We start from the raw sequence: 27,583 nt of genomic DNA, 5'->3' as shown, positions 1-27,583 counted from the left end.
AGGTGCTCCTGGGGAGCCGGGCACCGGGGATCCGAGGACTGATGTTTGGAAGTAACCACTCCAGCCCACACTATCTCCAGGTCGCCAATCCCTGCAGATTGGCTGTGCCTCAGACGGGGACCCCGGGGGAACACCCAGCGTGTTCTGGGCTCCCAACACCGACAGACGTGTGTGTCCGAGCTCTGCCTCCCAGCGGACCCCATGGCTGTTGTATTAGCACACGCGCATTGCACAGCAATTGCACTCGGTCAGTTTATTGGGCACCGACGACAGACAAGGCACAGCGCCGGGTGCTGTGGGTACAAAGACAAGAAGGCTGGTCCTCACCCTCAGGGGGCTCACAGTCTAGTGGGAGACAAACACACTCACAGGTAACAAGAACACCAGGCAGAATGGGGCAAGCTCGATAACAGAGGCAATACCTGTGGGACGGCAGGCAGCCGGGCAAGGTCACGTGTGCTGACGCGTCAGGTGTTTGATGCGGCCGTGGCGCTTCGGCCAGTCCCAGGGGGACAGGCAGGCCTCACACAGGTGGGACCAAACAGAGAAGGGTGTTTCAGGTACAGGGACAGCATACAGGTGGGAAAGTACACTGATGACAAAGGGAACAGAAGCTGGAAACGTGGTTTGAGGCTAGATGGTGGGGGGTGTCCTTATAGTCAGGAGGTATGACTTCATTCTGTAGGCAATGGTGAGCCATAGAAGGTTTCGGAGCGAGGGAAGGACATGATCTCATTTCCTCAATACCAGGCACATTGCTGTAATACATGATTAGCTCTATGTTTGAAAACTTTACTCTGGGGACTTACACCCTCTCGTGGTCTCAAAGCAGGAGCCCTGTGGCCACAGATACTCTCCAGGGCTGCACAAGGCTAGGAAGCCTTAGTCAGGCCAACTCAGAGGTCACTTAACAGCTTTGCATCACCTCCACAGAACAGGAAGTGGGGCCTTCTAGAATCATCTGAAAGTAAGGGGCAGGGCCAAAGAAGTTACTCCATGAACCCTGGTTACCTAAGCATGTCACCGATGAGCTGCAGAGAAAAAGGGAAGGGCGAAAAGAAATCAGGGAGCATCAGCAAACTAAACCCCCTCCCATTACCCACCTCACCGTCCAGGTCACTAGGTGGGGAGACCCTGCAGTCTAAGTCACTAGAGTCAGTAGATGGGGTTTCTAAATGCTCTATACAGAGAAGGTTCTCCGCTGACACTTTCCCTGGGATCCTGCCTAACTATCCAGTGAGGAAGGAGAATGGCGCCCTCCCCCACCCGGGCCACCCCAGCCCGAGAAGGGATGTGAGGCCACCGCTGTCCAGGTGGACACGGCGATGCTGGTCAGCGAGGGCTCCCCCAGAACCTCCACTCCCGCCGAAGTGGGTGCCTGGGCAGAGAGGGGCGAAGTCACAGCTGGGCTCCCCAGAAGAAACGCCCCCGGGGAGCTGGTGTGCACGTCTGGGCCGGGCCCGGCCGGGCCCCCGCCACTGTTGCTGATGGTCCACAGGCACGGGTAGGGGCTGCAGAGACAGAGACACAGAACGCTTGACGACACTGCCAGAGAGGCCGGCCAGCTGCCCGACACGTACACAGCGCAAGGGGGCCCAGGTCTCGCAAGAGGGTGCCTAGCCACAGCTTTCTTTCTAGCTCTGACCCAGAATATTCCCGTTTCTGTGGAGAAGCCGAGGCAAGCCGTGAAATGCTTATGATGAGGTGTCCTGAACTGCATTTCCACACTTGGCCCTGCCCCTGGCGAGTGTGATTTGAACACGGCATTCATTTGGGGAAGCCTGCCCTGCAGCCTGCGTGGCTGAGCAGGAGAGCCAAAGGCGGGGATCTGCACGGCGTGGCCTGCGAGGGACGCCTCTCACTGGCAAGAGAGCTGATGCGGCGTAGCAACCGGGACACGCAGGTGTCCGATCCCCCGGGTTTGCCTCCTGGCTCTACCGCTTCCTGCCTCCCTGACCTTGGTCCAACGCGCACCTCTGAGTCTCGGCTTCCTTGTCTTCAAGATGTGGGGTGATAATTATGCACACATTACAGACGCTGTTGCGACGACTGAGGAAGAAGATGAGCCGATGATGCTTAGCACAGGACACGCACCGAAGGGTGGTGGTTAGCATTAACTCTTCCAGCTCCGGGCCCCGCAGAAAGGCTGGGGAGCTAGACCATCTCCTCCTTCCCTTACTCTAAAGCCCTGCCTCACAAACCTGGCTGCACATTGGAACCGCTTAGCAAGTTCCGGAATAATACTAATGCCTGGGTCCTGCCGCTACGGATCCCGAGTCAACCAGTCTGGCATGCAGCCCAGGGATCAGGATATTTTTTTTTTAAGATTTTATTTTATTCATTTGAGATAGAAAGAGAGACAACAAGCAGGAGGGGAGTGGCAGAGGGAGAGGGAGAAGCAGGCTCTCCACTGAGCAGGGAGCTGGATATGGGACTTGATCCCAGGACCCTAGGATCATGACCTGAGCCCAAGGCTGAGCCGGAGACTGAGCCACCCAGGCACTCCGGGGATCAGGACTTTTAAAAGCTTTCCAGTGGATCGTAATGGGCAGCAATTTTTGCACCTGAACATAGACAAAGACACCTGCTGTTGGAACAGGTGGGATAAATGCCAATGCTCTAAGCCTTCGGTCGTGCCTATGTCCTGACATCTCAGAGTCTCCACATCGCCTGAGACTGCACTGTGTGAGAACAGGCTCACTGCATGGCGCCAGTCCCGGGAGTGTTTGCTATTCTCTAGCAAAATCTTTACGGAGTCAGTAGTGGGTTAAACACGCTACCGAGGGAAAGAGAGGAAACAATGCCACCTGTGCTCTCTGCCGTAGTCCAGAGACTACGGACTCACTGGGCCAGAGGGAACCGCAGAAGCCCAGGCTTTGGGTGCTTGCTTGTCATTGGTTTGGGTGTTAGGCAGCTCGGCTTGCTGAGATCTGGGGCCTGATCTCCAGAAGAGACGCTTCCACAGCATTGCTCAGGGCCGGGCCCCTTCCGCATGCCTCCCGGGCCAGTGGGAACACCACGCACCAGTTACACCTCTTACTGCGTGACCTTCAGGACGTTTTGAATGCCTCTGAGCTTTAGTGTCTCCAATGGTAAAATGAGAATTTTAATGCCAGCCTTGTGGATGTGTTTGATGCTATAAACGACCTCTATAAAGTATCTAGGACAGACCCTGCCACATGACTATTTAATATCTTCAAGGACTCGCTTTCTCCCTTCCTACCACAACCCGAATCCATGCTTTTCCCTTACAGAATGCACTTGAGCCCTGTCTGATGGACACAAAGTGTGAGCCACAACCACAAGCCTGAGTTTTCTAGTAGCCACGTATTTAAAAAAGAAAACAAAAGAAAAGAAGAGAAAGAGAGGACTAGAGAAACGAAACTTATTGTTAATCATATTCTGTGGAACCAAAGATATTCATTTCAACATGCATCCGAGGTAAAAAAAAAAAAAAAAAAAAGCTGAGATTCTTATTCTCTGTTTCCTGCTGCGTCTTCACGCTCGCGGGTGTGTTTCACTTACAGCACTGGGACCTGCACTGGGACCCGCTGCACTTAGAGGGTTCAGTGGCCACCGGCGGCCGGTGGCGGCTGCACGGGGCAGCACGGCGCGAGTCCCGGACCGCCACGGCAGCATCAGCATCAGAACCACCAAGGTCAAGCGCACAGCAACACCCATGAGCTTGTTAAAAGGCAGAATCGCAGGCTCCAACCCAGACCTGTTCATCAGATTGTGCATTTTAACAACATCCCAGATGATTCTAACACACATTTAAGCGTGAGCAGCCCTGCTGCAGACCAAAATGCAATGTTCTCCGAACGTTGTCTAGACCGGCAAATCACAAGTCGTTGGACATCTCCCAAGACCCACCTTTTAACTCCGAATCCCTTTTAAGACTTTCTCAAAATTCTGCGTGCCTATGTTGAACGCAACAGCTGACATTTATACAGAATGTTACTGCTCACAAAGCATGTTAACGCATTTTCTCCTTCTGGGCTCACCGCAACCTACAGAGTAGCCCCTACTATTTCCATTTTAGCGATTAGAAAGCGGGAGCTCAGTGAAGCCAAGAAAAACGCCTGATGGCACAAAGTCAATAAGAGATAGAACCGGGACTAAAGCCCACGTCCATCAAACTCCAAGGTCCCTTCCTGTCCTCTCCCCCACACTCATTTCCAGAAGTCAGAACGAAATGCAGGGCTCTGGTGAGCAAGTTATGCCGTGGGTCCTAGAGGCTACACTCTGCTCTATTACGTGGGTTCTGGGCCAGGCACCCACAGTCTGTCCCCCTGTTAGAACGGGTGGCTTATGAGAACACAGACAATCCAGCATCTTGAATTCTCAGTGTCTATTTACATTTTTCCTTCAATCCTCCTACAGTCAGTGTCCACCTGCTACCGCGACAGTTTACAATATTTCTGACTGGTTCAGGACAAACGATTCCAGGCCACAATGTCTTTTCCCTTTTAAAAATAGAATACCAAGCTACTAAAGAAAGAGCATACGGCTGGGCAAGTGCTTCCCCTCCCCTCTCTCTGGGAAAGAAAAGTCCATCCCGTTGTCACCTTCACTTCCTAGTGGCTTAAGAGTCAGGACAACGGCTTGGACCAAGCCACCTTAGGAAGAAGAATGAACTTGAGTCTCCTCCAGTGCTCATGTCAACCCCCAAGACCACCGATGAGCAAGTTGCTGGTGTTGGTCTTACCTAGGCCCTGGGTTGATTGGCCCGCTGGTGTGGGGTACGGACAGGATGCTGGTGTGGGGTGTGGAGGACAAGGAAGTCCAGCTGTCAGCTCCGGAGAAAACTTGCAGGTTATTGCTGGAGCTTTCTATCAAATTCACTTTGGAAAAATAACAACAGTTCAGTTGATGGAGCGCGTAGAACGTATAAAGATGGTGGCCAATGGTATTACTTTACGGCAACATATACCCATGGTTTGTGCTACTTTTGCCAATAGCTTGTTAGTACTTTCTGAGGGGAACAGAAAAGACGGAGGCTCTCAGATACACTGAATGTCAACCGTATGCCACATGCCGTTCCTATTTTAATCGTCACAACAACAACCTGTCCTCTCCACCTTATAGACGAGGCTCGGAGACGTGGGACGATCTGCCCTTTGCGACACAGATCTGTCTGACTCACACTACCACACTCACTCCGCTATAAGAACGGACCAAGTCAGCACCCCCTCAACACAAGCCGAAGGGCCCGCCGGTGCCCCAGATGAGATTTCTGAGGACCGGCCCCTTATTCTTCTCAGCAACCCCAGGTCAATTGAAACAGCTCAAGAATAGTGTCTTCTATGTCTTAGAATCTCCATTTGCATAAATCATGTCTATATGAGAAAGAGGAAGGAGGGAGAAAGAGGAGAACGAGGAAGAAGATTCCGGTGTATACACCTGGCTGGCCAAGTCACCGCCCCTCAAGATGGAGCACCTGCAACTCCTTCAGCCTCAGCTCGTCTTCCACCTCTCCCGCTACCCTCCACTCCAAATGCATCCCCCAGACGCCCCAGGTCCTCTCCCCGCTACGCCCTTGCTCACACCGCTCTTCCTGGAGTGCCCTTCGCCTCTCCTGCATCCCTTGCCATCCACCCTCACTCCCACCCACTCCCACCTCTGTCCCCTTCTCCTCATCCTGCAAATCTCAACTGAAACGTTCACCCCTCTGAGTAGCTCTCTCTGCTCTTTTCCCTTCATTCCCACAGCACCCTGGCTTGTGTGTTTCACAGAATGTTTCTCTAACTGTAACGTGCCTGAGAATCACCCAGGGACCTTGTTAAAATGTGGGCTCTTTCAGAAGGAGAACCCGAGAGTCTATGTTTCTAACAAGTTCCCCGGTGATGCCACAGGTCCGAGGACCACACGAGAGCTCTCACGACACTGTTATGATTCGTTCTTTATGCATTCATGGAGCCCGGAGCTCCTTCAGGGAAGAAACTGTACCTTCCTCACGCTCCTATCCCCACCGTCTAGAAGGGGGTCTGGCGCCTCGCAGGTGCTCAGAAGCTGTGTTTTATGTGCTGACCACAGGGAAGAACCAAGAGGCAGAGTGAGAACGCTGCCCACTTTCCTATATCATTACGTTTCCTTTCATTCCTTCCTGGAGGCAGCTTTCAAGGCTGCTGGGAGCAGCATGTGAAGGGACACAGACAGGCAGCTGGTGACCAGGAAAGCCCTCTGCACACAGAGCTCGGGGTGTCCTGAAGGGTGGGATCTGAACACCCTCCTCCACTTCCCACGCCACGAATCTTACTTCTTCCTTTCATTTAGAGTTGATGTCCCCACGTGAGACTAGAATCTCTGTCGGGTAGGGTAATTTTCTAGTCTGTTCACAGACAGATCCCAGCGCATAGACAGCCCTCCATGAACAGCTGTTGCCTGAGTCATTGAATGAGACGTCAACCCTTGGCTTCCCTTCTCCCTTCCTCCCTCCCTGCACATCTAGCCAGCAGCCGAGGTCTGGCTTCTGCGAGGCCAAGGCAGGCTAGGCAGCAGTCGATGGGGAAGAAAGCGCACGACCGCTGGCCTCAACTCAAAACCGAAGTGGACTGCAAACGTCACCAAGGCTCGCTTTGCGTGCCTCCAACTGAACCAAACAGAGGTCTGCCTGTACAGTCACCCAGCTTCCCAGAGATCTTCCTAAAAGCTCACCAATACTGGGCCCAGGATCCCCTGGATGAAGCCATGGGATACGAGCATAGAAAAGAGCCACGGGATGGCAGTGAGCTGAGGATTCCAGAGCCCCCCCAGCTTGGCTTTTAGAGACACAGCTCGAAACGCTGACTACACCAGCGCCCTGGGAGAAGGCCTTCACGCCCATTAGAACCCAGAAGACTGTCTTAGGAAACCAGTATAAAACACGAATAATGTCATAATAATTACATGTCATAATAATTACATCATAATTACACCATCAACTATTAGTATATAAAATAAAACATGAAAATAATAATATACAAACTATGACATATATTAGATGCAAGGAATGCCATCTTTCGATACTTCTTTTTACCACTGGCTGTTTACCATTTCTCTGCACCCCCACCACCCCCGCAGACCCACACCCCCAAGGGCTTAATTAGCAAAACCACACACCTGAGGGAGAATGGTTTCTATGCATGTAGGCCGAAGGGTAGGGAGCCTGCCGGTGCCCTCGGAGGCCAGGGTAGTGCTCACAGCCATGGTGGGTGTGGGGAGCAGACAGAGGCAAGGGGGTAGCATACTGGTAACTGGCGTTTCCTGCTGCACACACTCCATCCGGATTGGAAAAGACCCAGCCTCCCACTGGAAGAGACAAGAGGAAGACACGGGGACCGACCCTGAACTTCCACACCCGAAGTCAGGTCTCCAGACACTTCGAGTACCACGTCTCTGTGTGAGCGACACTGAATGTCTGCCCGGGAGAGAGGGAGGCCGCCCCCGCTGCCGCTCCCCTTCCACGGTAGCGGCTAGGCGGGCTGCTTAGGACAAGGATGGCAGTTCCTTTCAAAGTTTGGAAGGCCTCCTGAGGAACGCTGGGACAGAGCTATATAAAAGACCATTTGAATGAATAAGTTACAGAAATGCAAAGGTTAAGTTGCTTCTGACTTACTTGAGTTAAATTAAAGTCAGAGAAGGGGATCTTAGATGTGTCAGCTGCAGCTACCAGGGTATGTGTCGTGGGCCTACACGGGAGCTGAGTCTCTTTCTCCCCAGTGGGAAGGGGTCTGCAGTTCTTACTCCCAGCAAGAGGAGCCACAGTGGCTCCCCTCACCACCCCACAGAGGATTCTGGAAGCAAAAACAGGGGAGCTGGCTAGCACACCCTGACGCAAGAATCTTGCAGAACATTCTGGAAGGCTATAAAACACTTCACAGAAATTTGGTTTTGAATGAAAAAGACAGACAAGATAAGAGAAAGAAAGAAAAAGCATCCAAATTGGAAAGGAAAGAAAGACAGTCTTCTCGATGCAGGTGTCCAGTGGGCCGAGCCAGGCACGGGGTCGCCGGGAACCAGGCTCCTGTGTACTTGCCTCACCCCAAGTAACAGACACGCCCAAAGAAGTTCGCTGAGAAGACTGCAACGCGTGAGCTTAATAAAGATGCAGTTCTGCACCCGGGGCCAGGACTGTTGCAAAAGGCTCGTTTTTCCAGCTCACTTCAAAAAGTGATTTCCCGAGCGCTGCTCCCTTCCTGTGCTACGCTGCGGCCCCGCAGTGGAACGTGCGCAAAGGCTGAGCGGAAGGAGCGAGGAGAGAGCCCCGGAGCTGGGGCAACGGCAGAGAGCACCCGGGCGAACCACGACGATCCTCATGGAAGTTTCTCCGGCACCAGGGTTAACTTTCCGCCCTGACACCACTGGCCTGGTTTTCTGCTGCAGCTCTCGGGGACTTCCTCCCTCATGGGGTCCCCCCTGCCATCCAGACATGAGGAGGCCGGTGCCCTGTTAAGGACACCCAGCACCTGCAGAGTCCCCAGCAACGTATGACTCAACTCACCCTGTGGCTGTCCAGTCCGCCACCCAGACTCCTCCCCACGTGCAAGGCCACAGCCTACCCGAAGCATCGTGGTGGGAACCAATTCAAAAGTGAGCAAATGCTAAGAGCAGGGGCGACCCAGGCCGGGCTGATAAGAGTGGAGAGTGGAGAGGTAGGAGATACTCCCAGAATGCACTTGAGATAGTCCTTAGCCTCTGGGACATGAAAACGCCCGTCTGAGAAATCCATCACTCCCGTTCCTATCTCCCACCTGCGATTCGGTCCAGCCCCTCAGGAACACTGGTTCTCTCTGGGAATTCTGGAAAGGGCATACACTTGTCTTGAGTCTTGTCTGTTGAGTCTTGAGAGGAGCCCTGGAATGGGCCATGAGCACTCGGACAGGTAGTGTCTGGGTGTGGTGGGAGACGGCTCCCAGTGCCCCCCAGGCGCATCCCACCCAGTGTTTGCCCAACTCACAGTGAGAGTAGGCCACATGCTGGCTCTCGGAGACAGCTTCTGGAACGTCTTTAAGGTGATTCCTGAAAGACAGCGAAAGTGTGCCATGGCTGTCCAGCATATCATACAAGTCCAGAGGAAAATCTACCCCAAATTCTCCTTGGGTAGCAATAAATCTCTTGGAATAAGAAAATCAAACGCCTTTTATCGCAAATCTTTCCCCCTTTCTTCACCCAGGGTACTTTATCTAATGTGCAATTCCTCTTTGAATTGCAACTTAATGCGTCTCCAATTTGCCATATTTACAGCTACCCCTACTTAGTCTGATCTCACTGGTTTGTGGTCATCGCTCCTGCCTGACGAAATTCAAGCAGTAACAGCAGCTAGGATCTGTGTCGGACTTCGGGGCACAAGCGCATCTGTGATATGCCAGATCCCCCAACAATCCTGGGAGGAAAATAATTGCTATTCCCACTTAGCAGACGTAAAAAGTGGATCTCAGACAGGCGACGTGACTCCTGTAAGATCAAACAGCCAGGAAATGGCAAAGCCAGGACTCCGAGTCAGGAGTCAGGAGACCTACTCAAAGTCCTGTTCATCCCACACATGAGATTTTCCTTAGGCTTTTAGTTATCTGAAATTCAATTAAATCAAATATGAACAGGACAGACAAAGTCTGTCAATGGAAGTCAGTTAAGTACCAATGTTCTTTTCTCCCCTAGAATGGAAAGGAAAAACATGAAGATGCAGCCTCAAGTGGCAGCACTACCATTCACCATCCCGGAAGTCTCTGAACGGGTAAGAACAGATACTACATGTGATCTTAGCCAAAAGGCCAGAAGCGATCCCCAGAAGTCTCGGAACGGCCTTCTCTCAGACCTGAAAGATAGGAAGCTCTCACCTTTATGAACCAGGCATATGCATCGCTCCCTCTCCTGGGCTACATGTCGTTAAAAAAGAATGCTTGAAACCATACTACTCAGAGAGCACTGGAGGAAGGGCAGAGTGAATTATTAAAAATCTAAATCACTTAATTACTTTTTTATACGTGCTTGTGTTACTTTTAAGAATCGGTAGTAACACAGAGCTGACCAAACATTGCCAGTTAGCGGTTCTCCTGGAGCCCTGTTCCGAGGGACAGATGATTAGCAGTTTGTTGAATTTTGTTGATTTTTGTTGACTATGGAATTGAACGTTACAAACCTATTTCTATCAAAGGTAAGGCAGCTTCCTTTCCAGATAAGCATTAATTTCACACATGCAGAAGTCAGCTTGCAAGATTTTACAGAAATTTCTCCACTCACCTCTCCTTGGCATCCAAGAAGGCTTTGGCGAAGGGGTTGTACTTGATTTTGAGAGCTGTGATCTTACGTTTACAAAGACAAGAAGAGTTAGTGAGAGCGGAACGTATATGAACAGATCGAACCCTTTATCTTCACCTGTGAATTTCTGTAAAATCAGAATAATGCCCCTCTCTTGGTCTCCCTCTCCGTGTTTCTTTGCTCAGTTCTGCCCCAAATTACCAGTGCGCTGTCTGACAAAAAACGTTGTGTTGTGGCCCGTGGTGAAAATGGAAAACGCAGTGTGACGTGAGCAAAGAAAGGGCAAAGCATTAGAAATATGCAAAGCCCGAAGTGCTAAACCTAGCATTCCTTCTTTTATTTATTCACCCGTTTTAAAAAAAAAAAAAAACATATTGAACACCCCCCTCACATCAGTTACTCTTCTAGTCACCGGGAACAAGTCAGAGGGAGGCAGGTGTGAATCCACGTCTCCCAGAGAGCACCGTCCAGCATCACTGCCTCAGTTGAAGCGATCACTTCCTCGGGGACTCAGATTACAGAAACACAGTTTATCACTCCCACCCGCTGTCACTGCGCCCCACGGCCTTCAGAACCACCAGACATCATACACACGTATGATGTAGATTTGCTTATGGGCTCTTCCCATGGGATGTACGGGCTTGAGGGCGCACACACATCTGGGATGCCCATCACGGTGTTCCCAGCAGACAGTCAGAGTCACCAAATCTTTGCTCACTAAGAAAGCACTGAAAGGAATGTGAATTTCTGCAAGGGCCTGGTAGAAGAAGAAAAGTTAAATAAAAGCACCACTCTTTCTGACCCGGGAACGGGGAGGAAATCAGAAGAGGGAGGAGAGCCATAGCGTCTGCTGGGCATGTCCGGGTCTTTCTCCTGGTCTAAACCTGGAGGGGTCACGGTGCCTAGTGAGACCAGCATCTACCCACAGGCCCGCTCCCCTCTCAGGGTGCAGCAACGTCAACTGTCAACTCGGCAGGAAAGCACTGGCAGCAGGGGGAGGCTCTGAGGCTGGGTTTTCCTGGGCTTGATTCCCATGGGGCATTATCAAGGCTGAAATATGGCATCAGGCAGCTAGCACATAGTCCCCAACACCCCCCAACACACGCAAACACACACTCTCTGGAGTTGCAAGAGCCACACCCTCCCCTCAAAGACCCAGACTGCATCGGAGGAAGAGAAGCAGGAGAGGGCAAGCCATCTTCAACACGGCACGTTTCCGCCTACAAAGACAGGATCTGTTGAAATGATCAAATAGTTAACCTCTGTTCCCACCGGCCTGCTAGAGGGGCTCAGGCAAGAGGCCAGGCTACTTGTAGAAAAATAATTATATTTTCTCTGCACATCTGTGAGGCGAGTTCAATCAACAGCTCAATTTTACCTGTAGGCACAAAGGTGGTATTTCCAAGCCCGGAGGCTCATCAGAATCCTTCCGGGAGACTTGAGAAACTACGGACTCTAGGGACCATCCCTGGAGATTCGGACTCAGCTGGCTGGGAGGGAGCCCAAATTCTTTAAAAGCTTCCAAATAAAGAAATGCAGATGAAAGCAGCAATGAGATACCTTCTGGGTTCTTTGGTTCTGGGGTTTTTTTGAGGGGGGGGTGTTTGTTTGTTTACCCATCAGATTATCAAAGCTGCAAAAGGCTGATAATCAGCACCTTCGGGAAGAGGCGGGGACTGAGCCGAGTATGCTCTGGGAGCGAGGCAATTTGATGATATCTCAGGATTCTGAACCCGCGCTCTCCTTGACAGAGCATGCCATTACCAGGTGTCCACCCATGCAAGCGAACAACAGTGGATGTGGATGTTCTGGAATATTCTTTGCACCATTATTTATAATAGCAAATAAAATGACTATAAAAAACCTAATGTTCATCGGTGGGGAGCTGATTGCCTGAAATACGGGATAGCCTCTGCAGGCACTTCAGAAAAAGAGATGTGCCTGAAAAAAGAGAAATCTGCAGACTAATGTATACAACATGAGCCAATTCCTGTGAGGCAGTCCATATTCTCATAGATATTTATATAGATAGAGAATATGTGTGGGGAGAAAACACACTTGAAGCTATTATTTGTAGTGTTCTTGCGGAGTGGGATTGAAAAGGCAGGAGAGAGGGGCGCCTGGGTGGCACAGCGGTTAAGCGTCTGCCTTCGGCTCAGGGCGTGATCCCGGCGTTATGGGATCGAGCCCCACATCAGGCTCCTCCGCTATGAGCCTGCTTCTCCCTCTCCCACTCCCCCTGCTTGTGTTCCCTCTCTCGCTGGCTGTCTCTATCCTGTCGAATAAATAAATAAAATCTTTAAAAAAAAAAAAGCGGCAGGTGAGAAAGAGATCGTTTTTACCTTTTCTTTTTCATTTTCACTGAACATACTACTGTATTATTTATTTATTATGTGGGGGTTTCTTTAATAAACATGTATTACTTTGAAAAAAAAATTTTTTTGTAAGTTTAGTCAGGAAGAATCCAGCCCTCCCCCAGCACTTCTGATGACGAGCAGACCTGGGAAGCTCTCGAGTGTGTAAATGGACCCAAACATCGTGCCCGGAGAGGAAGCACTGGCAGGCTGTGGGCAAACAAGCAAGAGGGAGTGGAGAGGGCTACCTCACTGCTTAACTTCATCTCTGCCGAGATCTCTGAGATCCTGGAAAACCCACCTTTCGTGCACACATGGTCCCATCCTCCCACTGAGAAAGTCCCCCTTCCAGGGGACACTTGCACACGCGCCCCGCACACGCTTACCTCCTCGTTCTGATAGGCCGTCACAGCTATGAACTGGGTTTCGGGGAAGGAGCAGTTCATCACCATTCGATGGGCACCTCCAACGCGCACTATGTGAACCTGGGGTTCATATTTATGCAGAGAATTCAACATTATCTGTGAAAGCGGAGAAGGAGAGAAAGAGAAGCCTTACAGAGCCCACGGCGGCACAGGTGACAACGAGCCAGCGCCCAGCCCGGTCAGGGCCACCACACCATTCCCTCGTCTGCAAACTGAAGGGGGGCCAGTTTTCCGGAAGCTTCCAGGGAGCCTAACATCAGAGCTTATGCCAGGCTTGCCAGAAAGTTATTCTAAGGAGTGTCCATTCTCAGCCCAAATCCTGCCGTCCTTTTTTTTTTTTTCCTCTCTCTCTCTCTCTCTCCCTATTTTCAGAACAATGTGGATTTTGGTCCATTAAGACATACTGTTTTTCTTCATAGGAGGAACCCTGAGATCTCAAAATACCAGCATGGCTGCATGCCGACTCCTGAAGGTAAAAAGGTAAAAAGCGACTACCTGAAGCGTGATGACACCCGACACCTGCCGGTCACGCCACGTCCCCTGTGACTCACATGGAGGTGTACTGAAAGTCTTACGTTGTGAAAAGGGGGAGGCAAGAACGGTTTACTCTTCAATTTCCTGCTTTAATGAAGAACTGGAACCTTCTGAACACGGCCAGGACTCAGGTGGCTCACCCTCTCCTGGTGAAGCGTGAGCTCCCGGGTCCCCGTAGGCTGGGCACCGGGGTCAGACGAGGCACGAAGACCCAGGGCTGAGAGGCTCACAACACGAAACAGCGGGGACGGCAAGCCTCTCCCCCAGCCACGGCGCTGCCCCCCCGCACCGTCCACATTTTCTAACATGAATCACAGCCCTACACAGCACACCAGTATTCGCAATCCTTCCAAGAGAAAACAAAAGACGAAAAAGCCCCGAATTCTTGTTTACTCTAATTGGAGACCTTAAATAAAACCTTCCTTATTTAAGGTTTGTTTGTTTTTCTGAAAACCCAAAGCCGCTTCAATATTCTATTGACAATTATCATAATGCCCCAGTGGAGGCAGTAATTATTTCATTTAGGAACAGCTTTTTATTAAGGTATGTGTCTATTGCCAACATGCCACTTACACCAAAAAAGAGGAGAGGGAACAACAGAACCCGGGTACCCACCAACATCCCCTCCCGGGGCTGGGTAAAAAGCATCACACACAAGACAGAACTATGAAAGGGCCCTTGATGATTAAGTAAACTACTGCACTCTCTCACTCTCTTAACATCAGGAAGTCCATTAAAAACTGAAAGCATCAATTAAGAGCTGTTTATTCCTGTTCACATTTGGACTCCAGGGAATAATTGGCTTCCGTGGGAGAAGAGGCCGGTGAGGACCCCTCTAATTACCTAAATGCACCCTTGATATTTCTTGATTGGCGCTGTGGGGCGGCCGGGTGGCCGGGCGACCTGATCGTACCTGCCCACCTCCATTGAGCTTGTTGGTCAGTTTCACTTTGCTGAAGGAGATGGGCGCTTTCATCCAGTGCGCCCCAAAGTTGGGGGAGTCCGGGTGGATGTAGACGCAGCTGTGGCTGGAGACCTCTGGCTTGCCTGCGGGCACCCATTCCCCATTGACGTACTTCCAGCGGTGACTGTCCGTGGGGACGAAGTCCAGCAGGAGGGAGTACATGGCGTTGGGGTCCAGACCCGTGACACTAATCTTGAGGACGGGGAACATCCGTCTAAAAGAAAAGGCAGAAACGGGGTCCCAGGAGGGATGTTAGGATGCAGGGCACCTGGCGCCTCGTCAGCCATCTCTGGAGGAGACCTGCCTTGGAGAGCCTCGGGGGTGCAGAGAATGCCCAGGGCAGCAGCCCCCATTCCCACAGAGCCTCTTTTTGCAAATGCACTTTATATCGGGGTTTTTACTTTAAATCATCATGCTCCATTTTAAAGTCTGAAAACCACCGATGTAGTCATTTGACAGAGGATCCTAAAGCCCAAAGTGTATCCATCAGATGCCACATTCTAATGCCACAAACCAGTCCTTCCCCCTTTCACAAAAAACACCAGTTCTGAATGATAGTAATAGCAGGAACAGTGAAAACGTGGTTCCGTGGTAAAGGAAGTGAGGGAATGCTTGGCTCTATAGAGTTAGACCAGTTCCTTCCCTGCATGACTTCTCAGAGCCTTTAATATACAGATGTGCAGTATAAACCCCTGCGAAGATAGGGACTGTGCATGCACTGAACTGATATGACTGTGGAACCATCCTTGAACTGAGTATTTTGTGGGAATTTGTGCCCAAGACGCACCGATCTGGATTCCTTGGTCCTTCTGCCGTCCCCCAGGACAGTACCAGCAAGTTCGCTCTCACATATTTGCAGAGGCCCTTCATCTGGCTTCTCGTTCCCTCTGGTTTGTTTTTCCTTCACCAAATGTACTAAGTTGCTCCCAATTATCCTTAAGAGACCTGGTTTCCAGACAATCCCCCCCACACACACACCACCTGACTGCCCCAGATACTGCCTTATTTGTCAATACCTCTTTTAAAATCTGAATCCCCAAATGGAGAAGCGGACCATCCAGAGTCTAGACACGTGCTGCTCAAAGAGGCCCCTGAACCAGCAGCATCGGGATCGGCTGGAAGGTCATCAGAAATGCAGAACGTCAGACCTCAGTCTAGACCTACTTAATCAGAAGCTGTGCTTTTCCCAAATCCCCAGGTGAGTCACAGGAACATTAAAGCTTAAGATGTGCTGGTATAGAGCACCTCCTGAGAAAATAACTCAGGAGAGGTGCAAGGGAGGGAGGGTAAGGGGAGTCAGAGGACTGGTGCTCTGATGAGGCTGGGAGGAGAATGGGGCGGGAGAAGAATGAGGGAGAAGCTGGGATGGACTGGCTGCCTGTTGAGAGGAGGGGTCCGAAGATGCCAGGAACGGGGTGTTGAAAGCAGGGAGGGGCACACGGGAAGATCGGGAGGGTCACCAAGGACATCCTACTATGGACACAGGTGCCCAGCATTGAGAGGAGGTAGAAGGGAATTGATACGTATGGAAAATGAAGGAACTGACAGACAGATGACAAGGGACAGACCTAGAGATGGGCTCCAGCCACACAGGTTTCCAGTCTCCTGAGCTGACATTATGTGGGCGTCCTGAGCAATCCGGACATAGATGGGACTCCTTTTCCCTTGGCTCAGCCCACCTCACTGATACTTCCTTTCCTGGCTCCTCCTCCAACCTAGTCCTCCCGCTGAGGATGCATGGAGGGGTTCGGTTTTTGCCCGCAGCCCCACAGTCCCCTTTTCTAAATGCCCTGCCTCAGAGACCACTTCCCATCTCTTTGTGCAGAATACAGAGCCTGGCCCGTGTCTCTGGTCCGTGTCTCTGCTCCGGCCCTTAGCAAGGAGTCAACAGTCCCTCTGAGAGGCCAGACAGAAGAGTGATTGGAGTGAAGGTCGGGCTCCATCTCCCGCCCTTCCTGAAGCTGCTTTCCAGGCCAACTTCAGGGTCTCGCTCACCCCGCGTCACTGAGCTGTGGCAAGAACTGCAGGAGTTTCTTCTTCAAAGTGCTTATTCCAATGCCTGCCACCTCATGACGACTTTGCAAGTGTTGGCTATCCCGTCATCACATCCCAGCCCTTCAGCTGGCCCTGCTCTCCTTCTGTTCCAGAATCCTACCTGGGGGCAGTGACTTTGGAAGTTCGAAACACAAAGGACATCAGCTTCACCTCCCTCCTACCTGGCTGACAGGTACCACTTCCCTCCACTTTTCTCTCTAGACGGAAAGGGGAGTGACTGCTAATGGCTTTGGGTTTCTTTCTAGGGGTGATGAAAATGTTCTGGAATTAGATGGTGATAATGGTTGCACAACTTTGGGACTATTCTCAAATCTACTGAATTGTATACTGACGAAGGGTGAATTTGATGGCATACGAATTATTTTTCAAAAACAGAGCAAATTAATAACTTACACCACCTCAGCTTTTATTCTCCAGCTGGGATCACAGTCATTTATAAGGAGACTGTGGCCTTGGGGCAGCTGGGTGGCTCAGTCGGTTGGGTGTCTGCCTTCAGCTCCAGTCATGATCCCAGGGTCCTGGGATCGAGTCCCGCATCGGGCTCCCTGCTCAGCGACGAGTCTGCTTCTCCCTCTGCTCCTCCCCCCAGCTCGTTCTTTCTCTCTCTCTCTCTCAAAAATAAATAAAATCTTTAAAAAACAAAAACAAAAACCAAAAGGAGACCCTGGCCTTGGGATTATGCATGGGAAATGCTGAGGGCTCCCTCCCTCCCTCGGCTCCCAGCAGAGCTGTCTCTCCCCTCCCTCGGTCCTGGCGGGCTCAAGGAGAGAAAACCTAAATAGGAGGTTAGGACAAGTATTTGAATTAAATGAGACTCCTAGGGGAAAACCTGCATCAGGTAGCGCATCTCAAGTCCAGGTCCTGCCTGAGCGCTGTGTGACTCAGCCCGTCACTCCTGTCCCTTAATGACATGATGATACTTCCGTGTAAAGGAAAATGATGGTCCTCCCCTCGGGCACGACCTATGACATCGAAATTCATCCACTTGCATATTCTTTTGCTTTTTCTTCAACAGAAGGATTTCATCTGTTCTTTTCTCTTCGTATCAGACGAACTATGCCCTTCCACAACATATTTCAACGTTTTCAATTATTTTAATAATATTGGCCACGTATAGAAAGCAGAGGCGCCCTGAGAAGCACAAATGGCATTTGCAAAGAATCACCAAAGTGGACCTCAGAAATGATCCCAGGGGCCACACTGGGTCACTGTGACAGCCAGGAGCCAGGCTTGTTTCTATGAGGTACACAGAGAGATGGTCTGATTTCTGGCCCATTGCTTTTCCTGAAATGCTTAAGTTGTTTTGTTTTGTTTTGTTTTGTTTTGTTTTGTTTTGTTTTGTTTTGTTTTGTTTTAAGAAAACACAGGAAGGAAATGTGCAATTGTCATTTCACATATAAAGTTAAAAAGTACGGAAAGTTTTCTCAGTAAGGATATGTAGTACATGTGAAAGTAAAAAAAGAAAAGAAAGCTCATATAACATATCCTCTCCATACACTAAACAGCCTCTCAAGCATATGGCATGGCTGTTATCTTCAGGGTGTGAAATATGAGGGTTTCCTGTAATTCTGCCTTAAGATTGAAGAGATGATTTAATGAAAGACAGGTTTTCAAATGGCAATTGCTAAATACTGAATTTTACTCTGCACCCGGGACTTAACGTATGTACATCTCACGTAAGTCTTATTTTGCCCCATGGAAGCAAATGTTATTATGCCCATTTCACAGATGAGGAGACTGGGGTTCAGGAAGTGAGTCTGCTCCTCTGACCCTGCCCCACTGCCTTCTCTTTTATTACACTCACCACACCTTCTCTCTCTCTCTCTTTAAATTGAAGTATAGTTGACACACAACGTTACATTCGTTTCAGGTGTACAACACAGTGTCTCTCCTTTTTGATTTTTCTAGAAAATAAATATGGGTCACAAAGAAGGGAAAAGTCCCCTCGATGTTTACCGAAATCTAACTATCTAATTAGAGGTTTATTCACTCATCGAAAGAATGATTTTTGAGTGCTGCTCTATGGCAGGGACTGTCCTAGGTGGGGGTTCACTGGTAAAAAGACACGGACCCAGGGTCTTGTTCACGAAGCTTACATTGAAACACAGAGATCGGGCAACAAAAAATATAAACAGGTTTCTTTTTAAATGTAGAAGATAATTTTAAATTGCAAGAGTGCTATGAAGGAACAAAGTGGGTGATGTCACCTAGTGAAATTAAGAGTGAGAAACTACTCTAGATGCATCTTAGTAGGTCCAGGCGGACAGTAAGCTAAGACCCAAAAGGAGAAGAAATGAGTCTTACAAACACCAGAAATGGCTTCTATGAAAGCAACTACACACAAAAGGAATAGCGAGTACAATGGTCCTGGGGTCCGAATAAGCCTGACCTTGAGGACTACTGAGGAAAGAGAAGACCAGTGTGGACTAAGGCAAAATGAGGGTGGGGGGTCCAGTTTTCATTTCTGCCCTCTCTCCTAACAGTATCATGCTAGGTCTCACAAAGAACGTAGCATGACCTTTAATTCCAGAATAAGGGAATGCGTAATGGCTTCTCTCCCTTCGTGCTGTGCCCAGGAGCTACAGCTGATGTTCTAAAGAACCTATGACCACATGAAAGACTCTCACTACCATCAGCCACCAGAGACATGCAAATCCAAAGTGCAGTGAGGAATCACGTCCCGTTCACTAGGAAGGCTGGATTAAAAAGGGGACAATACCAAGTGTTGACGAGGATGTAGAGAAACCGGACCCCTCGTACATGGCTGGTGGCGATGTAACGTGGTAGAACTGCTTTGGAAAACAGTCTGGTGGTTCCTCGATCAGTTACAGACAGAGCTGCCATACAACCCAGCAATCCCGTTCCTAGACACATGTGCAAGAGACGTGAACACACACATTTACACAAAAACTGGTACACAAATGCTCACAGCAGCATTATTGATAATATCAGAGCAAAAAAAGTGGACACAGCCCACATGCCCATCAACCGATGAATGGATAAACAAAATAGGGCCCATGTACGTAAGGGAATATTATTTGGCAATAAAAATGCTACAACACGGATGAAACTTGAGGATATTAGGCTCAGTGAAAGAAGCCAGTTACAAGGGACCACATATTGTATGATTCCATTCATAGGAAATGTCCAAAGTAGGCCAATCCATAGAGATTGAAAGAAGATTAGTGGTTGCCAAGGCTGAGTAGGACGGGGGATGAAGGGGGGGTGATGGCTGGAGATACAGGATTTCTTTTGGGATAATGAAAATGTTCAAAAAATTATTTGTGGGAATATACGTATAACCCTGTGAATATACCAGAAACCACAGAATTGTACACTTTCGGTGGGTGAATTGCATGGTCTGTGAATGATCACAATAAAGCACTTTTAAAAAGTAAAGAAAAAAAAAGTAAAGAAGCCACAGTGCCCTGGCTTTTAGAAGGACACATCTGAAAAGTTACAGAATGGGGAGAGCTGGGTGGCTCAGTTGGTTAAGAGTCTGACCTTTGATCTCAGCTCAGATCTTGATCTCAGGGTTGTGAGTTCAGGCCCTGCACTGGGCTCCATGCTGGGTGTGCAGTCTACTTAAAGGGGGGGGGGGAACTTTGTGAAAAGTTACATAATAGTTTATCACTTTATTCTCTTTAGTACTTCATCTGCCAAGAATGTTATAATTATTTTTATTTTGTGACATAGCTGCAGTTGTGGTGAGCACAGCATAATGTATAAACTTCTGAAATCACTATGTCCTACACCTGAAAATAATTGTGTTACTATGTCAATATACTCAAATAAAAAAACTTTAAAAAAATACTTTTATTCTTTTATCACCACACGAATGAACTAAGAGATGCTATGTAGTTTTTAACCTACATTATCCCAACGAGGAATAAATAAGTCAGTGACCTTGCCACAAGTCTTGTAACTGGGACTGGAACTCATCCTAACTCTAGGCCAAGGTCAGCTCCTGTGCCTCACCCCCACGTCCCCTTCCGCTCCACAATGACCAGGGCCCATTATCTGGGGATACTCTTAAGTATTTACCTGCGAGCAGCACACACGCCCAGGCTTTGTTTTCCAGAATGAACTGCACTTCTAATCCAGTTAACTTTTCCTCCTTTTCTTTCCAAGGTCTGGCCAACCGCAGAGAAGCCCCAGAGATCTTAGAGGAGCTGGGAGACATGTAAATCAGTCCCTAATTCAGGAGTGGGGGGAAGGGAGAGGGAAAGAGAGAGAGAGGGAAAGAGAGCGAGAGAGGGAGAAGGAACAGGGAGCCACCGTGGCGGGATGAGTAAGCTCTCCCCGAAACCACCACGCTCGAAGAACCACAGGTGGTTTGGTTTTGCCCGTGAGCTCCCTGTCGCTTTGCCAGGAGGCCAGTTTCTCAGCTTCTATTTTCCTAACAGGCGATCTGGAGAGCCAGTGCTGCTGAAGGAGGCTAGGAGGGGTGAGGTTTGCAGGAAGAAAGGAGGCAGCTTTTATAGGTGGGGGAAGAGCAGAGATGGTTAAAGGTAAAATTCACTCACACATGTATAAACCTTCCTCTGTCTGCTCACAGAACTGTACTATTCATGAAATACTCATCAGAGCATTTGGAGTGCGTGTGTGTGCGTGCGTGTGTGTGTGCGTGCGTGTGTGTGTACTGAAGGTGAGTAGCAGTATCAGGGAGCCAAGACACCCTGGCGAGAGGCAGGTTACACAAACACATACAATCCTCATGAATCGTAATTGCAAACCTGGGACTAAAATGTCTGTGGGCTACAGGGCAGGGACATTCATTTGCACAACCTCCATTTCTCCCCTCTTGCACGGTCCTCGCGTCAGCTCGCTGCCCTAAATCACGGGCAAATTCAACTTCATGATTCCCAACGCTTATTTTTTGATAACAAATGGGCGCACCAGTTACATTCGAAATGCTTCCAATTTCTGAACATCTGTTCAAGGCAAATCTCATCAGAATGGGGTCGAAATTATTCAACTGCATGGAAATACATATGAAATACGGCATTTTCCCCTAAAGGGAAGATGTTCTGGTACAGAAAACAAGAGGTGTGAGGGATTTCAGGCATTTGCCTCAGAAGCTGAAATAAGTTTTTTTCTCCAACCTAAAGTCAAAGTTCCTCGCTCAAAGGATGGAGAGAAAAGAGAAGACACAAGCTGGACACACTACAGGGAATTCAAATGAGCTCAAGGAGGCATCGTAACTGCTGTCGTTAGATCTGAAAGACAACCAAGTATGGAAACTAACAGTTATATTTAAAAAGAGGGAAGGAAAAAAGCAGGGAAAGAAAAGGGGGGAGAGAGGGGCGCCTGGGTGGCACAGCGGTTAAGCGTCTGCCTTCGGCTCAGGGCGTGATCCCGGCGTTATGGGATCGAGCCCCACATCAGGCTCCTCTGCTATGAGCCTGCTTCTTCCTCTCCCACTCCCCCTGCTTGTGTTCCCTCTCTCGCTGGCTGTCTCTCTCTCTGTCAAATAAATAAATAAAATCTTTAAAAAAATAATAAATAAATAAATAAAGTAAATATATGTACCACTTTTAAAAAAAAAAAAAAGAAAAGGAGGGAGAGAGAAGGAAGCAGGAGAGACGGAGGGAGGAACGAAGGTGGTCAGGATCCGAGTTTCTGGGGCTCATCCAGAGGAAAATCCTCTCTTTACTACTTCTCATCTATGTCAGAGGCAAGCCTCCTATTTATATATACAAATGCGTCTCCCGTTTGAAAATGAGACTGAATTCTTTCAACCGTCCATCCTATGTTATTTCAAAATGTCTCTTTTTAAAATTTTGTGTAAAATCAATTAATTAACATATACTGTATTATTAGTTTCAGAGGTAGAGTTTAGTGATTTCTGAGTTGCTTGTAACACCCAGTGCTCATTCCATCAAGTGCCCGCCTTAATGCCCATCCCCCAGTTACCCCATTCGCCCCACCCCCTGCCCTCCAGCAACCCTCAGTTTGTTTCCTAGAGTTCAGGCTCTTATATTGGACAGGAACAATCTGATTACCCCCACTGATGCTTCTAGAAATCCAGAAGTCTGCCCACAGGGGCTGGCAGGTTATATGAATGAAAAGGGCTGGAGCTGAGTGTTAAACACGAGAAATCATCTTCTGCACAGAGAAGGGCCGCGGGGGCAAGCGCCCCGGGCTCAGGAGTTGGTGTGAAAGGCAGGGGTGAAGCATTTGGAGGAGACACTATGGGTCTGCGGGCAGAGGACAGTGGGTACAAAGGAGATACACAGGAATAGACAGATACGAGAAGAAGACGGGACAGGAAACAAGATCTTTCTGTATCAAGAACAATAAGGTGTCGCAAACGATTTAATCTGTGAAAATAAAAGATTGAGAGTAATTCCAGGCCAAGCTCATTCCTTATCAACACATCAATTTCTTAGACATGCGTCTGCCCTTCTTTATCTGAAGTATAAAGGGAACTGTCTCCCTCCTGGCAAAATCTGGACCCTAAGGGGTCCAGAAATCATAACAGAACCTAAAAGAAGATTCAGTTCACTGGAGAAGGGGCAACGGCAGCAGGACCTCCGCAGAGAAGAATAACCAAGTTGGCTGTAACAAGACTTTTCTACAAAGAATATTTTTCACATATTTCATATTAAAGGGCATTAAGCATGGGAAGAATTTTATATTTTAAATATGCAGAAAATAATCATATAGGAGAACACAGTCAAGAGAAAGCTCTTCCCAAATTGTAAAAGTACATGCCAATATATCACATTATTAAATTGAATTTTAAATGGTTTCAGAAACTTTATTTATTCCTCATTGGAATAGACGAACTGTATTTTTACTTGGTGATTGTGCTTACTTTACTTTCATGGATGGCCCCTTTGACAGCCAAATAGGTAGTGAGAGGCTAAATATTAGCACGACTGCTATCCACTAAGTACAAGGAATATCAACAGTCAGTTCCACCTATCACTGGACATCACAAAACTTTTACAATTGCATCATCATTCAGCTGTGAAAGCAAAGAAAATAAATCCAATTAGAAATTTGGGGGTGGGGGCGCCTGGGTGGCTCAGTCGGTAAGCGTCTGCCTTCAGCTCAGGGCGTGATCCCGGCGTTCTGGGATCGAGCCCCACATCAGGCTCCTATGCTGGGAGCCTGCTTCTTCCTCTCCCACCACCCCTGCTTGTGTTCCCTCTCTCGCTGGCCGTCTCTCTCTGTGTCAAATAAATGAATAAAATCTTAAATTAAAAAAAAAAAAGAAAAGAAAAATTTGGGGTGATCCTTTGAAATTAAAAATGTAGTTTCTATTTCTTTCTACCCAAAATAATGTACAAATACACATCAAGAGTGGGAACTGAGGTCATGACAACTGCAAATACTAAAAGTAACAAATCCTATATATGAAATACGTAGGGGACCCATTTAGAGACAGAAAATAAAAGTATCAAGCTTGTTTGGTTGGGATTCCAAGCAAGTTTAATACTCCTTCTACTATGAATGATCACAGTTTATTGAAATGCCCTTATTTCTGGTAAACCTTCCCCTTACAAAGCACTTTAATGCCATGCAACGGCCCTGGAGTTCATAATTCTCCCAGAGAGACAAGCGATGGTTCATTTCCCATAGTGCACATTTTACTCAAAAATAGGAAAGCAAGACATCGATCGGGAAAGGAAGCATTTTGCACAGAGACAAAAGCCTGCCGAAGTCTCAACTTTCCTCTATTAGCAGAATTTCTCCTAAGGGCCACGTTTGGAGTCCTGCTGAAACTAACCATGCCGAAAATGCCTTCCGACTTTTGTGCTTTTTTACCTTGTGAACCAAAGCATCTGTGAACATCAGCCGCATGTGGGGAGCCAGTCTGGCCAAGCTGGGAGCAGAGAGATTTTCTTTCCAAATGTTTGCATTTCCTCTTCTAAGTGACAGCTCCCACTATGACCTTGACAGCCATTTAGTGGGGCTGGATTTAACAGATTCCAGGAAATGCCAACAGAGATCAGTTTCTGTTCATCTCTAATTTGTTGCAGTGAGAAAAAAGAAGGTCTCTTCTCTTTTCTCAGGCAGTGTATTACGCCTTCACGATGGTATTATTACTGCCACAGCTCTCACGTCATCACAAACATACACAATCTCAAATGAACACTCACCACAAACACACACCAGGAAGCAGAGGTAGCGATCTGCAATGAGATTAAATCTGCCCTTTGGCTCCCGATCTTCAGCTAGTCCAGAATTTCTGGCAAGTTTGCTATACCTAAGAGGAAACATCCAGCTTCCAAATAAAGTTGACTTTCACCTTATCTGAACTGAGTTGGAGCTCAGGTCTGCTCCAAGATAGGCAGTCACTCAAAAAATAATAATAATAATAATCTTATCTCCGCACTAATTTCCCAAACTCCTAGGGCATGTCCCCACTTAGGGGACCTTCCCAGAATTTCTCTGTTGAGAATGCACGCAAGTGGCTCCATCCTCTACTTCTCTGCTGATCTCGGGAAATTAATTCAGTTGGCTGGGGAAAGCCGAGTGAGACTGTCCTTCTCATGATCATTTTAATCAGCCCCCGCCGCCTCTGAGTGAAGAAGGGCAGCCTCTCCGATATTCCGGGGGCTCACCGTCCCGACCAAGCCCTCCCAGCCCAAGCAGGGCCGCAGAAAAACTCACCTGCCATTCTTGGTCACGATCATTTCGTTAGTGACTTCCTTGAATCTCTGCCAGAGAGGGGCATCCTCCAAGATGATCTGGAGTTGCTTCTCCGTAGGGTCGCCTTTTTCCCTCCCTGCCTGCAGCTCACTTTCTACCACGTTGAGGAGGCGAGAAACAGTGCCATCGCTGTTCTGGGGGCCCAGCTCGCTCATGGCCATAGGCCCCTCTCAAACTTGGCTGAGAAGCGTCACCTATCTCGCCTGCTACCACCTCCTTCCTCCTCTCACTTGCCTGCGTTTCAAACCCAGCTGGGCAGTGCCTGGGGAGCTGGAGAGAAGATGCCCTGGCTCTTGCCTAAGCTCCTAGCATGACACCCCTTAAAGTCTCCAAATTATACCACCAACCTGTTAAGCTTTAGTGGGGAGGGGGAGGGAGGGGAGAGGTAGGAAGAAAAAGCCCTCTCTTAATTACTCATTGGATCAGGTGGGAGAGAGCCTGGCTTTCCCATTGGCTGCTGTGCATAGAATAGACGTTTAAGAAGAGTACTCCATCCAAATTATCAGGCTTTTATCTTGTTGTACCTGAAGAGGTCTAATCACTGTTTTGAGGACCATTTTCCCATTAATTAAAATTGTTCCAGGCCCAGACTGCAACAATCAGGCAAATCATGTTTGTGTATAAATCGTGGCATGTGGCACCTATAGGAAAAGAAGTCCTGGGGAGGATCGGCAAACTTGATGCCAAAGCAGCCTTCCCGGACACAGTCAAGAACCCAAATCCCGCAGCTATCTCCTAGCCCCAGAGAGAAGAGCACGCATGGAAGGCCAAGGGCACTGTGCCAGGCCTGTGACAGCCGCACCGGAGAGGGAAGCAAGATGCTCTGTGCACCACCACCCACTCAAGGGTCACGATCCAGAGAAAAGGAAAGAGCTAAGGTGTCCTTTCTCCCCAGGCGCCCCTACTGCTCCTCTCCCTCCTGAGGGACCCTATGGACACGCACGCTCTGCTCATCCCAAGGGCCCTCAGCGCCTCTGGCAAACAGAAGGACTTCCCCCTAGGACTCAAAGCCCCAATTTGTTTTTGTCCAGCCCTCGGGCCAGAGGGAGAAAAAAAACTCATGTAGCATCATATTACTCTCTCTGTGGAGGCACTCTGCCCTCAGCGACTGAAAATAAGCTGTTGACATGACGATGCGGAGTTACTTTGCTCTAGAAGGATCCAGAAGGATCCAGAAGGGCTCTCTGGCTCTCCTGTTGGTCCATGACCTATCTGCATTCCAGGGTGAATTCCCACATTCCCTGGTAATACACTACTAGTAGAAAATGCTTCTTTCACCCGTGACACACAGTACAAATTGGGGAGGTGAGGGAAAGGACCGAGGTAGGTAGCTCTACCTTCCTGACCCAGAGTAGATCCTGGGGGTTGTGAGTTGTTCTCTCACTACAACCCAAAGAGGATCAAAACAAAGGAAAAATAAAAGCAAAAATGATGAGATAAAATCAGGGTAAAGATAGTACTTAAAATGCATTCAGGGCAGGGGCACCTGGGGGTTGGGGGGCTCAGTCAGTTGAGCATCTGGCTCTTGGTTTTGGCTCAGGTCATGATCTCAGCTTCGTGGGATCCAGCCTCTTGTTGACGCTGGGCTCTGTGCTCAGCGGGGAGCCTGCTTAAGATTCTCCCTCTCCCTCTGCCCCCCACCCCCCCGTGGCTTGTGTTTGTGCTCTAAATAAATAAATAAATCTATCGATCAATCTTTAAAAAAAAAAAAAACTAAATATACTCTTACTGTATGATCCAGCAGTCACTTCCCTTGGCATTTATCCAAAGCTGTTAAAAATGTATGTCCATACAAAACCCACACAGAGGTTTTCTGCAGCTTTATTCATAATTGTCAAAAGTTGGAAGCAGCCAAGATGTTTTTTAATAGGTGAATGGTTAAATAAATCGTGGCACACCCAGACAATGGAATACTATTCAACACTAAAAAGAAATGAGCTCTCAAAGATGAGAAGACATGGAAAACCCTTACATTCATACTACTAAGTGAAAGAAGTCCGTTTGAAAAGGCTACATACTGGAAACTATGACGTTTTAGAAAAGGCAAAACTATGGAGATGGTGAAGACTGGTGTTGCCAGGGGTTGGGGAAAAAGAGGGATGAAGACGTAGAGCACAGGGGATTTTTAAGGTAGAGAAAATACTCCGTGAGATACCATAACGATGGATACATGTCATCATACATTTGTCCAAACCCACAGAATTTACAACGCCAAGAAGGAAACCTGAGGAAAACCCTGGGGGGGATGCCTGGGGAGCTCAGTCGGTCAAGCATCTGCCTTCCGCTCAGGTCATGATCTCAGGGTCCTGGGATCCCCGCTCAGGAGGGGAATCTGCTTCTCCCTCTCC

At 48.8% G+C, this 27,583-nt stretch overlaps 1 protein-coding gene and 1 pseudogene across 3 annotated transcripts; both read right to left on the bottom strand.

The window, feature by feature from the left end:
- Positions 1-244: 244 nt before the first annotated feature.
- Positions 245-26,887, bottom strand: TBX19 (T-box transcription factor 19). Of its 3 annotated transcripts, none has more exons than XM_008695793.2 (8): positions 25,197-26,887; positions 14,466-14,730; positions 12,980-13,114; positions 10,222-10,283; positions 8,939-9,000; positions 7,102-7,290; positions 4,709-4,844; positions 245-1,511 (listed from the first exon to the last, which is right to left on the bottom strand). In XM_008695793.2, the coding sequence occupies exons 1-8, from the start codon at positions 25,394-25,396 to the stop codon at positions 1,226-1,228; spliced, it is 1,335 nt and encodes a 444-aa protein (XP_008694015.2). In that variant the 5' UTR covers positions 25,397-26,887; the 3' UTR covers positions 245-1,225. The 3 variants fall into 3 exon arrangements, with proteins under 3 accessions (XP_008694015.2, XP_008694003.2, XP_040492118.1); XM_008695781.2 differs by lacking the exon at positions 25,197-26,887 and adding an exon at positions 19,291-19,440; XM_040636184.1 differs by lacking the exon at positions 25,197-26,887 and adding an exon at positions 15,533-15,620.
- On the bottom strand, positions 9,616-9,763 carry LOC121104104 (annotated as a pseudogene).
- Positions 26,888-27,583: the final 696 nt, after the last annotated feature.

The sequence above is a fragment of the Ursus maritimus genome, unplaced genomic scaffold (genome assembly GCF_017311325.1).
Source record: "Ursus maritimus isolate PB19 unplaced genomic scaffold, ASM1731132v1 scaffold_2, whole genome shotgun sequence".
NCBI lineage: Eukaryota > Metazoa > Chordata > Mammalia > Carnivora > Ursidae > Ursus > Ursus maritimus.
Note: the sequence above shows the minus strand (reverse complement) of the source record. Positions and strands in the feature narration are given on the sequence as shown.

What these genes read in the sequence shown, in the direction of transcription:
- TBX19 (XM_008695793.2), bottom strand. Translation starts at nt 25,396, where the DNA reads ATGGCCATGAGCGAGCTGGGCCCCCAGAACAGCGATGGCACTGTTTCT. An exon ending in TTCTTGGATGCCAAGGAGAG is followed by an intron (nt 9,001 to 10,221) that starts GTGAGTGGAGAA and finishes GCTGTCTTTCAG; the next exon opens with GAATCACCTTAAAGACGTTC. An exon ending in TAGAAACCATTCTCCCTCAG is followed by an intron (nt 4,845 to 7,101) that starts GTGTGTGGTTTT and finishes ATTTTTCCAAAG; the next exon opens with TGAATTTGATAGAAAGCTCC.